This window comes from Hyla sarda, chromosome 2 (assembly GCF_029499605.1).
Source record: "Hyla sarda isolate aHylSar1 chromosome 2, aHylSar1.hap1, whole genome shotgun sequence".
Taxonomy (NCBI): Eukaryota; Metazoa; Chordata; class Amphibia; order Anura; family Hylidae; genus Hyla; species Hyla sarda.
Window position 1 is genome coordinate 202,631,437 of NC_079190.1, and position 14,187 is coordinate 202,645,623.

The following is a 14,187-nucleotide window of genomic DNA, read 5'->3' on the forward strand; positions in this document are numbered from 1 at the left end:
GTGCTCTCTGTTGACATCTCTGCTTGTCTTAGGAACTGCACAGTACAGAATAGGTTTGCTATGGGAATTTGCTTCTACTCTGGACAGCTCCCGAGACACGTGCCATCAGACAAAAAAAGAACAACTCAACTTCAGCAGCTCATAAGTACTGAAAGGATTAAGATTTTTTAATAGTAGTAATTTACAAATCTGTTTAACTTTCTGTAGCCATTTGATATATATATATATATATATATATATATATATATATATATATATATATATATATATAAAAAAGTATTTTCCTGGATAACCCCTTTAAATTATTTTCTAATGATGCTTACATTTTCCATAAAGCCTCTGGTTTTGCAGAAAAAGGGGGTAGAGTCTCATGACAGCAGTTTATCTAATTCTCTGCTGGTGTTGGAGATCACTGCTGAGAGTAGGGTCAGTGCAGTTTTGATGCTTTTTTTTTTAAGTGTATATTTTAAGCCATATTTTGAATGTAACATAACCTTAAGATTTAAAGTCTTCAGGCTTCAAATGTATCTTTTTTTTGTTGAGTTTTTTTTAATCACATTTTGGGCATTTTCTTGCAGAGATTTTCGAAAACTGTGGAAAAATTATCCGTTTGTGAAATTGCTGTAAAGTATCACAATTTTACCAAGATTTCAGGTTCAAAAGCTGCTCATATTTGCACTTCAGTATACCAACTGACCAAAAGATAAAGCAGAAAACCTTGTAAAAATCCATATTAGCGTACAAAACATATGGACAAAAAAATATTATAATATAATGTATATATATTCATGCGAAGCGAAATAATGCAAAACTGATTTGAATTCCTCAAAAAGGGGCATTTACCCTACTCTAACAGGGTTATTAGATATTATTTATTGATCTATTAATTCACACTGTGAGTGGGTCAAACATACTGACTCTATATTGAACATTATGCTATTATCTTAGAAAGCTACAATACCAGATTAAACAACCCATTAAATGTTTTTCATAATTATTTTTTAATTGTGCTGTTTTGTTATCTCAACTGCTTCCTACCAGGAAAGCAAAATCACTGAAAAGAAAAGCCTGAAGGAGAAGTAGTAAAGATTTGAGTTTAACGCATAAGCTGTTTTACAGAGGTATTCTATACCAGAAGCCCCATACAGTGGAACAGAGTACCTATGATTATATAATATGGACCCAAAGAAACTATAGTTGAGATTCACCAAAATCAGTCCAGAGGAAAAGTTGCTGAGTTGCCCATAGCAGCTTTAAAAAAAAAGAGCCTTTGAAAAATAAAAAAAAGGGATCTGATTGGTTGCTATTAGAGATGAGCGAATCGAAACTGACAAACCAAATTCATTACCAATTTCAGGAAACTTTCGATCCGCAATGAATGCAAATATTGCCATGATTCTATCGCTCAAATCGCTTCATTAAACTCCATTTACTGTGGTGCAGGCTCCAGGGCATCTAAAATGGCGGATCCACATCATGTCAGTACATGGGGCAAGGAACGCTGGGAAGGCGGGAAGGCAAGGCGGGAAGGGAAGTAGGATGCAGCCTATCAACAGCCAGTCACCCCTGTGATGTCACAGCCCTATATAATCGGCAGCCAAAATTCTGGCTCCTCATTTCATTACAATACACCGCAGAAGGATCATAGGACGCAGAGCCTATGTGTGTGTGTTACAGCAGAGAAAAGCACAGTACAACATCCTCCTAGTCACATCAACATTCTCGTGGACAGAGAGCATTGTTTTTTTCACTGAAAAGGATTTTTACTGCAGCTGCAGGCATTAACCTCCCAGTCACTTTCTTCGGCATATTATTACAGAGAGGGGCACATAGCTGTGTGTTGCCTCATACATTTCAACAAGCTGCCTCAACTTCATAAACCTTAGCAGAGGAGGCAGGAATAATTTTTCAGCGCAATTCAGTGTCTTTCTTCCACAAAAAATCATCTGCTGGTTATACTAGTCTGTAGACGGTATAATACACAGCAGTCCATTTCTAAGAGTTTCTAACAGAGTGAAATTTTGGGTTTAGGACAAAGCTTTTTTTGTCTGCAGCACTGTTGTGTACAAAAACACGGTTTTACAAAAATGTTTTTTTTAAGGGTACTGTAGCCCATTTTTCTGCCCTCATCAGTGCATACCGCTTACGTACATCTAAGTAGTGTACTATTTTGTACCTGTTAATCTTTCAAGGCCCTACATACTGTGAAAGGAAAGACAAAAGTAAACGCCGGCTGGTGTTTAACAAAAATACAGAGTTTTTAGGCGTACTGTAGTGCATGTTTCTGCCCTCATAAGTGTATGCCGCATACGTACATCTAAGTAGTGTACTATTTTGTAACTGTTAATCTGTCAAGGGCCTACATACTGTGAAAGTAGAGACAAAAGTAATCATCAGCTGGTGTTTTACAAAAATACTGTGAAATTACAGCCAATAGTACACACCTGCTGCTGTTCTAGACAAATACTGTTTAAAGCGTAGTGAAGCGTATTGTACTCCCCTGATATACCATACAATAACTATGTCAGGCAGAGTAGTGCCAGGACTTGCAAAGTGGAGTGGCAGAGGCCTAAATTCATCAGGCACAGGCTGAGGTTGCAGCAGAGTAGGGGCATGTGGCAGCCGGAGTCACAGGGAGAGGTCTGAGCTCCCAGAGTCAGCTAGCAGTTGTTTCTCGACCAGCAACCCAGCAGCCGTGATTGATTGGTTCACTCGGTCATCCACTTCATCCTAAGTGACATCCAACAGTCAACAGTCGGTGGGTTCCTCAGACACAAACCCTCATTTGGCATGGCCCTCATGCCGCTGCTGCCACCTCCAGGCTCTTTCATTGTGTCACCATATGGTCTCCTCATGCTGATGCTGCCACCTCCAGGCTTTCTAATTGTGCTGCTCTCTGGTCTCCTCATGCTGATGCTACCACCTCCAGGCACTGTCATTGTGCTGCCATATGGTCTCCTCATGTTGATGCTGCCACCTCCAGGCTCTCTAATTGTACTGCTCTATCGTCTCTTCATGCTTTTTTAAGTGTACTTGGGAGTGTTAGCTAAAATTTCAATTTCAAAATCTTAAATTTCAATTTCAAAATCTTAAATTTCAATGGTCTTCTCATGCTTCTGCCAACTCTAGTCTGTGCCATTCAGCCACTATATGATGTCCTCATGCTGCCAGCACCTCCACGCTGTGTGATTCAGCCACTATATGGTCTCATGCTGCCACAAACTCCAAGCTGTGCCATTCAGCCACTATATGGTCTCTCCTCATGCTTCAGCCACCTCCAGGCTCTGTCATTGTGCTGCCATGAGACATGTGACTCCTTGTTAAATTTGGTCCGCTGTACCGACACGCCCATAACACCATTACTTGGGAGTTTCTATTTCAAAATCCCACATTTCAATTTCAAAATCTTACATTTCTGTTTCAAAATCATAAATTTCAATGGTCTCCTCATGGATCTGCCAACTCCAGACTGTGCCATTCAGATACAATATGGTCTCCTCATGCTGCCACAAACTCCAGGCTGTGCCATTCAGCCACAATATGGTTTACTGATGCTGCTGGGACCAGGCCTAAACATTTTTATGGTAGAACTAGCTACCATACATCTTCAATTTACATTTCAAAATTCATCTTTTATTCTTACGAAAATTAATCTTTTATTCTTAGTGATTGTGAAGCCCTGGGGCCTACTCAAGCTTCTGCCAGCTCCAGACTGTGTCATTCAGCAACTATATGGTCTTCTCATGCTACCAACACCTCCATGCTGTGTCATTCAGCCACTATTTGGTATCCTCTGGCTTCAAACACCTCCAGGCTGTGTCATTCAGCCAATATATGGTTTACTGATGCTGCTCGGACTGGGCATAAAAGCCCTAGCTACCATAAATCTTCAATTTAAATTAAAAAATTAATCTTTTATTCTTAGGGATTGTGAAGCCCTGGGGCCTAGTCATGTTGCTCCCAGCTCTAGTCTGTGTCATTCAGCAACTACATGGTTTAGTGATGCTGCTTGGCCTGTGACATTACCTTAAAAGGTTTATGGTAGCACTAGCTACCGTACATCTTCAATTTAAATTTTAAAATTAATCTTTTAATCTTAGGGATTGTGAGGCCCTATTGTCTCCTCCTTCAGCCAACTCCAGGCTGTGCCATTCAGCCACTATATGGTCTCCTCGTGCTTCAACCACCTCCAAGCTGTGTCATTCAGCCACTATATGGTCTCCTCATACTGCCAACACCTCCACGCTGTGTCATTCAGCCGCTACATGGTCTCCTCATGCTGCCAACACCTCCAAGCTGTGTCATTCAGCCACTATATGGTCTCATCATGCTCCAGCCACCTCCAAGCTGTGTCATTCAGCCACTATATGGTCTCCTCATGCTGCCACCACCTCCACGCTCTGTCATTTAGCCACTATATGGTCTCCTAATGGTTCAGCCACAAACAAACTGTGTCATTCAGCCACTATATGGTCTCCTCATGCTGCCAACAACTCCACGCTGTGTCATTTAGCCACTATATGGTCTCCTCATGGTTCATCCACCTCCAAACTGTGTCATTCAGCCACTATATGGTCTCCTCATGCTGCAAACACCTACACGCTGTGTCATTTAGTGACTATATGGTCTCCTTGTGGTTCAGCCACCAACAAGCTGTGTCATTCAGCCACTATATGGTCTCCTCATTCTACCAACACCTCCACGCTGTGTCATTTAGCCACTATATGGTCTCCTCATGGTTCAGCCACCAACAAGCTGTGTTATACAGCCACTATATGGTGTACTCATGCTGCCAACACCTCCACGCTGTGTCATTTAGCCATAATATGGTCTCCTCATGGTTCAGCCACTATATGGTCTCCTCATGCTGCCAACACCTCCACGCTGTGTCATTTAGCCACTATATGGTCTCCTCATTGTTCAGCCACCTCCAAGCTGTGTCATTCAGCCACTATATGGTCACCTCATGCTGCCACCACCTCCACGCTGTGTCATTTAGCCACTATATGGTCTCCTCATGGTTCAGCCACCAACAAGCTGTGTCATTCAGCCACTATATGGTCTCCTCATGCTGCCAACAACTCCACGCTGTGTCATTTAGCCATTATATGGTCTCCTCATGGTTCATCCACCTCCAAACTGTGTCATTCAGCCACTATATGGTCTCCTCATGCTGCCAACACCTCCACGCTGTGTAATTTAGCCACTATATGGACTCCTCATTGTTCAGCCACCTCCAAGCTGTGTCATTCAGACACTATTTGATCTCCTCATGCTGCCAACACCTCCATGCTGTGTCATCTAGCCACTATATGGTCTCCTTGTGGTTCAGCCACCAACAAGCTGTGTCATTCAGCCACTATATGGTCTCCTTATGCTGCCAACACCTCCACACTGTGTCATTTAGCCACTATATGGTCTCCTCATGGTTCAGCCACCAACAAGCTGTGTCATTCAGCCACTATATGGCGTATTCATGCTGCCAACCCCTCCACGCTGTGTCATTTAGCCACTATATGGTCTCCTCATGGTTCAGCCACTATATGGTCTCCTCATGCTGCCAACACCTCCACGCTGTGTCATTTAGCCACTATATGGTCTCCTCATGGTTCATCCACTATATGGTCTACTCATGCTGCCAACACCTCTACGCTGTGTCATTCAGCCATTATTTGGTATCCTCTTGCTTCAGACACCTCCAGGCTGTGTCATTCAGCCAATATATGGTTTACTGATGCTGCTGGGCCTGGGCCTAAAAGCACTAGCTACCATAAATCTTCAATTTAAATTAAAAAATTAATCTTTTATTCTTAGGGATTGTGAAGCCCTGGGGCCTAGTCATGTTGCTGCCAGCTCTAGTCTGTGTCATTCAGTAACTACATGGTTTAGTGATGCTGCTTGGCCTGGGACATTACCTTAAAAGGTTTATGGTAGCAACAGCTACCATACATCTTCAAGCTAAATTAAAAAAATAATCTTTTAATCTTAGGGACTGTGAGGCCCTATTGTCTCATCCTTCAGCCAACTCCAGGCTGTACCATTCAGCCACTATATGGTCTCCTCATGCTTCAACCACCTCCAAGCTGTGTCATTCAGCCACTATATGGTCTCCTCATGCTGCCAACACCTCCACGCTGTGTCATTCAGCCACTATTTGGTCTCCTCATGCTCCAGCCACCTCCAAGCTGTGTCATTCAGCCACTATATGGTCTCCTCATGCTGCCAACACCTCCATGCTTTGTCATTCAGTCACTATATGGTTTTCTCATACTCCAGCCACCTCCACGCTGTGTCATTCAGCCACTATATGGTCTCCTCATGCTGCGAACATCTCCAATCTGTGTCATTCAGCCACTATAGGGTCTCCTCATGCTGCCTACACCTCCATGCTGTGTCATTTAGCCACTTTATGGTCTCCTCATGGTTCAGCCACCTCCAAGCTGTGTCATTCAGCCACTATATGGTCTCCTCATGCTGCCAGAACCTCCACGCTGTGTCATTTAGCCCCTATATGGACTCCTCATGGTTCAGCTACATCCAAGCTGTGTCATTCAGCAACTATATGGTCTCCTCATACTGCCAACACCTCCACGCTGAGTCATTCAGCTACTAAATGCTCTCCTCATGCTGCCAACACCTCCACACTCTGTCATTTAGCCACTATATGGTCTCTTCATGATTCAGCCCCCTCCAAGCTGTGTCATTCAGCTACTATATGGTCTCCTCGTGCTTCAGCCTCCTCCAAGCTGTGTCATTCAGCCACTATATGGTCTCCTCATGCTACCAACACCTCCACGCTGTGCCATTCAGCCACTATATGCTCTCCTCATGCTGCCAACACCTCCATGTTCTGTCATTTAGCCACTATATGGTCTCCTCATACTGATGCCACCTCCAGGCTCTGTCATTGTGCCACTCTGCGGCAGTGATTCTAATAGTGATGCCCGTAATCTGCATGTCATACTGAATAACTGTATTATTTCACTACCCCAGCACACTCCATATGCATGTTAGAACACAGCAAAGTGTTCTACATCCCTATTGAGGCTCTCTGTGGGTCAGAAATAGCTGTTTTTAATGTAGATTTGCCACAAATAAATTCAGATCGAACCAAATATTTTCGAATCGGCTGAATCGAATTTTTCAAAAGTCTGCTCATCTCTAGTTGCTATGGGCAACTCAGCAACTTTTCCACTGGACAGGTTTTGATAAATCTCACCCTATAAATCCTTTCCTATGCATGAGCCTTTCTGGCAGCCTCATTGGTTTGGATAAAAGTACTTTTTCTATTATACCATATTAACTCATGTTTATATTTGTACAATTGTAACATCTGATGTGTATTCTGCATATCAGCTTAACGGATAAACTTTAACCTAATCCAAATCTCTGTCATTCAAAACAATCAATAGAAGCAGTATCAAGACAAAGGTGTGCGATAAATTGGTTAAGGACATGGAATATTTTTTCGTACCTGTGACTGTGGATGAGTGCATTAAAAGCCAATCCATCAGACCAACTGCTGGTGAAATTGATAACGTTGACCTGTGGGTAATTGCGAGTTGATTGGCGGACCCAGCTTAGTAAGATCTTTTCTGTATTTGTCTGCTGCAAGTCAGCCATAATGCCTTTCATCACATCCTTCACCTGAATAAGATATACAACCATCAATTTTTTAAACTGTAAAGCAAGATAAACGGTTTATCTCAAAGCACAGCATTAGCAGATATATAAGTGGCATGTTCCTGTGCTAAATTGTTTTCTGCATCACCCAGATTATCACAATTCAAGGGGAAGTAACAAAAAATAAAAGAGTTTGACATATATTAAAATAGTAAGCTTGGAGACACACATTAATCTGCTGTCGGGATGAAATTTACGGGAGTGCCCTACTACTGAATCCTAAAGATTAATAGGATAAGTTCAGAAACTGTGGCCGTTTGTACAGTGATTCAGGGATCTTCTAGAAAACATCTACTTTATGGGAACTAGATTAAATAGGAAATTATATAATAAACTAGTTATACATATACCTACCCAACATATTTGGGTATTTTAAAAAGGATATACTGTTAGGATAGTTTAGGTTTACTTTAGTGTTTTATAAAAAAAATATAGCATAAAAAAGCTACAGCAATAACACATAACAAAGTACAGTTTACTGCAAATATGCAGTAAGGGACCAGGATGACACCTAACTGAACTGTGTAACAAAATTCTTAATGCAAAGCTGTTCGGTTCCGAAAGAGACAAATTTCAAGTGACAATGTGAGTCAGAGATTCTGTTGCTTTCCTGTTAGCAGAGAGCAGTACATTTAGCAATCTCAGCTGTTATGTGCTTGGGGCCAAGCTGCTAGGCCTAGGTTCATGTGGCCTCTTGGGCAATACCGTCACAGCAGGCCCTTTTATGTTTAATGACTTTCCTCTAACCAGTATACGATACACCAATAATCCACAAATGACACTAAGAAAAACACCTGATGTTCACACATGAAGAATAATAGAAAACAGAGTAAAAATGCTATGTCCTTCTGCCTTAAGCTTAATGCCAATGTTTGTAATATAAGCGTGTAAGGGCTTTTTTGGCATAGAATGACAGTGGTTTTTTTTCCCCAATACATGTACGTGTTTGTATTTACTTTTATTTTGGGGTAAATTCAGAAAAAAAATGGTACCATTCCTTATGCCATATATCAATCACCATAAATAATAAGGGGAAGAAAGAAAAACTATGAAGAAGATTTATCAAAACCTGTGCAGAGGAAAAGTTGTCCAATTGCCCATAGCAACCAATCAGATTGCTTCAGGTTTTGATAAATCTCCCCATGTAAGGCTGAGTTCACACGGTGTAAAATTGAGCTGCGTTTTGACCATCATTTATTTTTCAACAGAACAATGACTTAAATATGCCTCCAGGCTATGTATGGGCTAGTTAACCAAAAAAGAGAGTGATGGAATACTGCTTCAAATGACATAGTCTCCCTACCTAAATTGTACCAATTTTCAATGATTTGGACCACAGAGAGAAAGGAAAGCAGTCAATGAGTGCTCAGCACTTGTATGAACTCCTTAAAGTTGGTGAACCATTTCATATAAATACCTTATGTAGCTAAGAGAGATTGCTAAGAGTTTATAAGCTGTCAAAACAAAACATGCACATGGATTAGGGAGGGACAGGGATCGGTCACTGCTAAAAAACCATCATGGTATCATTGTTCTTTGGATTTGGATATCATGTATAATCCAGTCAATTCTAAATATTTCAGCCAAGGGGTTTAATATTAAGGATAAAATAAAAGATGAAAGGGGGCAGCCCTACAACTAGCAGTATATAAAAGCAGCTAAGCATATTAATGAACAGCATAACATACTATACACTGAACTCAATACAAAAACAAAGTTGCTAAAGATTTTTATTTACTTCTCCGGTATGAAATGTTGTTGGAAGTTGGAATTTTACTTCATGCTGATTACCATACACCGACATTAAAAGATGTTCATTATGTCTGCATCTAATTTGCTGGCAACATCATTTTCTCACACTTCCCTTGCAACATACATTAAATAGGAGTAAAATAAGATATAATTTTGAAGCAAGCATATATATTTGAAAATTAAAGTAATATAAAGTAGACTATTTACCTGCTATGTATAGCATTTCTCAGGTAAAGTATTCTGTTGATGTTAGCCATAAGTTATTGTGCACAATAAAAATATTCTACTAAATTAAAAGACCACAACTTCCTTTACCGAGAGTTTCACACACAGCTTTTATTCACAGTTTTTAATGCAGGTTTGGAAGAAGAAGAAATCCCGGCACCAGCGACTAAGATGCAAATAAAGGATTTATTGATAATACATGTATTATTACACGTTACAAGACGCATTTCAGCAAATGTAGCCTTTCTCAATCGATTGAGAAAGGCTACATTTGCCGATGTTTCTTGTAACGTGTAATAATACATGTTGTATTATCAATAAATCCTTTATTTGCATCTTAGTCGCTGGTGCCAGGATTTCTTCTTCCATTGGATTTAAATGATCCGTGAGCACGGCACACCATACACTGGTGCTGTCCTCCTTAATGCAGGTTTGGTCAAAACCAAAAGTGGCCAAAAGTGGTTTCAGCAGAAAACGGATGTACATGTCCGTGTTTTCTTTTTCCTTGAAACCCACTTCTGGCTTTGGCTCAAGAAAACTGAATCAAAAACAAAATGTGCAACCTCCCCAAAAACACAGGATTTTTATTTGTTTATTTTATATATGGACAACAAATGAGGCATTATTTAAACATACCAATATCCAGTACATAAAACTGAGTTAAAGTATATCAGAATTATAAAGTAATTTCTCTCTTTACTTGGTTAACAACTGGTTCTCAAATCTACTCTATTGGAAAATGTATTAGATTTTAGCTGATTGGTCTAAAGAGATCAAGAACACTCATAATAGATTTTTTTTTCCTTATTATGGGCTTAACTATAGTTGTAGCAGCCAGCAGCCATATCAAATGCTATGGGTCCATTTAGGGGCAAGAGCATTGCACTTTCTTCTAAGGAATAACACATTGAGGACTTTATGCTATGTAGGATTTTTTTTATATAATGTCATATCATACTACTTATGCTACTGTTTCAGTTTTCTGTGAATAGGTGGTGGGGGGCCATATTATTTTGCCTCGGATTCCAATGAATGCTATTTATGCCCCTTGTCCCTATAACAGTAACTGAGGTTGATATTCCATGAAAATATGTTAGTATAGTTAGTAGTTTTCTGAACATATACCATCAATTTGTTGCTGTTTTATACAGTGTTACTTTACAAACAATTGTAAAACAATAAAAGGAAAACCCACCTGCCAATGGAGGATGATACTCCAAATCAATCCAAGGGTCAGCTTGTGATTCCCATCCACTATGTCTGCGCTGCCAATGTTTACCAAATCAACCTATGTACAATAATGAAAAAAGGACAAAATGAATACTATACAAACAAGTAAGCTGTTTAGCCACAAAATAATTAAGATGTGATTTTATAGGTTACATACATTTCTAGCCTCAGATTAGACTGCATTAACAACAGTAGGATGCATGGATAGACAGGAGACAATTCTTCCAAGGTAGAAGACAAAAAACATAGTCAAACAGTCAGAGGCAGATAAAGTACTTGCAACAAGGTGTCAGGCCTAAGGTAAGGCTGCTCAATACCAATAGATAGTGAACAGTCAAGTGAACAGTCAACATCCCTTTGCACAGTATAACAACCAAAATTATCGTATTACTCTGTAGATTGGGGATAATTTGGTACCCGAGTACCAGAGTTATAAGTACCAGAGTTCACCTGTAAGAATTTCATATGGTCACAAGGATTATGAATATATTTTATGCAACCCAAGCTGAAAAATATTTTTTTTTCGGAACTTATAAATCAATATACAATATTATTTAGAAATCTACAGCAGTATCTTAGTAAAGTTCTCAAGTAGTGCAATGCATCAAACCACTAAACCTTCAATTTTTTTTGTGCTATCTTAGGAAACAGCAACTTTTCTTAGCAAACAATCTCATTCATTTGAATTTATCCTTGAGGTGAAAGTTGATAGATTTAGAAAAACCTACTGAATGTTCTACAAGGTTATTTATTACATCACAATATCTAAAGTTTACAGTACAGTGAAAGTGATGACTTATTTATTCCATCAGCCCTCTGAAAAGCAGCATTGAAGTAAGCCAAAATGTTTTTAATCAATGATTCAAAGATACAAGAACGTTTTTAGATTATGTTCCCACCATTAATGTGATCTACACTTAGAGTATACAGCATTAGAAATAAGAGAAAAAAACTCATAAAACCTGAGTTTGGTCAGAATTTTAAAAAAATTTTGATTCGGCTAGAACTTGAAATTCTGGCAGTTTGGATCTGGAGAACCTGCTAAAATAACATCAGCCATATGGTAGAAAGAGGAAGGATCTCATGGCCTTATGGAATCCTATATTGTATTTTTAAATAGCTCTCACAGTCAATCAGAATGCAGTAAAGGGGTAATGTCAGAGCCACCAAAAAGCTTATCCATATAGATAAAGCAGCCATTGTAATCCCTGATTGTCTGCATATGGTAGTAAGGAGCTTGGAACACAGGAGGAGTTTCCTAACCCCTTACATAGTGATACCCAGTGTTATGAAAATATGTGCACGTAGACTTCTTTATTGTCACACCTCCTTCTCCTTTGCTGGGTCTACTATGCTGCAAAATGGAGCTGTGGCTATTGCTCATGCAGAGGAGAGCCGTTAGGCTGTAGAGAAGAGCTCCCTGTGTGCCAAGCTCCTCATGTCTACTTAATAATACCATTTACAATAACCCTTTGGAGGGTGAACTCCCCTCAGGGGAAAAAAAACCCTGTTTCTAGGGTCCCACTAAAATATTACTTTTATTGGTATACAGTAAAATCTAAACAAAAGAAAAAAGGAACACAAATAATAGGTTAAAACTATCAGTGAACTCTCTTTTGTTAGCTGGTCAATTGCCTCACTGTTATTCCCAGCTTTATTGTGTGTAGTAGATATATGGTCAGTGAGAAATCCATTTATCACAATTTGAGGTCTCTCACACCATCCTTAGCCTGTGCTGGTGATAATGGTCTCTCACTCCATTGCCTCTTAGGCAATTTGCTCACTGGATTCCTCCTACACCCTTTTCCAAATTATTATGCAAATTATATTTTTTTCATTTATCGAAATATATGATGTAAATAACAGTCAGCATAATTCTCATGTTATCAACTATTAGAGTACAATAAAAATTTTATTGAGAAAACCTCCTAATGTTAACAGTATTTCTATTAAACATAAAAAACTTACAATGCACTGTTCCAAATTATCACGCACAGTGGAAGGCATTTATGAAAGCATTTAGCAGGTTTTTTTCGTGCTTAAAATTGTCGCAAAAAAATCGCATGTGCGACTACTCAATTTTTTGTGTGAATTTTTGATTGTGCAGTGCCCTAAGCAAAAAAGAAAAAAGAAACTTGCTTACCAAGGCAGTGGTCAGAGATTTATCAAGTGCGAAAGTCGCAAAAAAGCTGCATAAAAAAAAATACCAAATTTACTCCAGCTCTTACATGGAGCAGAAAAAGCCACTACTAAAGTGAAAAAAAAGAAAAAATGTAGGGAAAAAATAATAAGAGGTTTATTTGCGCCTTTAGGTTTACAAATTTCTGCTGATTTTGAGTTGCAATCCACTGATTTTGGCAATACACATGATATGGAAGGGTTTTATGAACCGCACCTTTTTGTGAAAAGGCACAAAAAAGGCAAAACGCCACTGAAAAGTCTCTAAAACTACACCAGCCCAGACTTAGCTTAGCATTCTGGTGTATATGAAGAGAGAAATTTCAGAAAATGTGACCTGCACAAAATGTATCAAATGCTTTGTGATCATTTAATAAATTTGGTGCTCCTACACATTACCAGCACACAAAAAAAAGTGTAGAAAAATGCTTCACTTACACCTACAATGATAAATGCTGGCCATATTTTTCAGCAGAGAGCACTGTGGTCATACTGGACAGTATATCACAACTTTCTCTGTAGTATACAGCAACTGATAAGTACTGGAAGGCTTTACATTTTAAGTAATTTACAAATATGTCTAACTTTCTGCACCTGTTGATTTAAAAACGTTGGTTTCCACCGGAGTATCCCTTTAAGGCTAAAACAGGCTGTGTCCTTAAAGGGGCACTCTGCTGAAAATACCTTTGGAAAGGGGATAAGATGTCTAATCACAGGGGTCCCGCCACTGGGAGCCCCTGCGATATCCGCTGCGGCACCCCTGTCATTTGGTGCACAGAGCAAACTCTGCTCCGTGACCAATGACTGTCTAACATGGCCGCCACGCCCCCTCCATTCTTATTTATGGGAGGAGGCATGACAGCTACATACTAGCCATCATGCTCCCTGCCATAGACATAGGGGTGTGGCGTGACATCACGAACGCAGTAGCTCCAAGCTTCCATGTTCCAGATGCTGCTGCCAGCCCAGAGGCCAGGCCCCCGTGATTAGACATCTTATCCCCTATCCTTTGGAGTACCACTTTAAGGGGTTGATTTGTACTTTCTACTGAACTTAAAAATAAATAAAAATAAATTATGTATTAAGTAGAAACTTCCAACCTTCAGGGATATTGGTATT

At 39.7% G+C, this 14,187-nt stretch overlaps 1 protein-coding gene across 2 annotated transcripts in view; it reads right to left on the reverse strand.

The window, feature by feature from the left end:
- DMD (dystrophin) overlaps positions 1-14,187 on the reverse strand; it is a 2,642,350-nt gene that overhangs the window by 2,170,824 nt on the left and 457,339 nt on the right. For both annotated transcript variants that reach the window (XM_056556147.1, XM_056556148.1), the window contains exons 5-6: positions 10,856-10,948; positions 7,475-7,647 (exon numbers count right to left, since the gene is read on the reverse strand). In XM_056556147.1, coding sequence (XP_056412122.1) covers positions 7,475-7,647; positions 10,856-10,948 — 266 coding nt within the window. The remainder of the gene's footprint in view (positions 1-7,474; positions 7,648-10,855; positions 10,949-14,187) is intronic.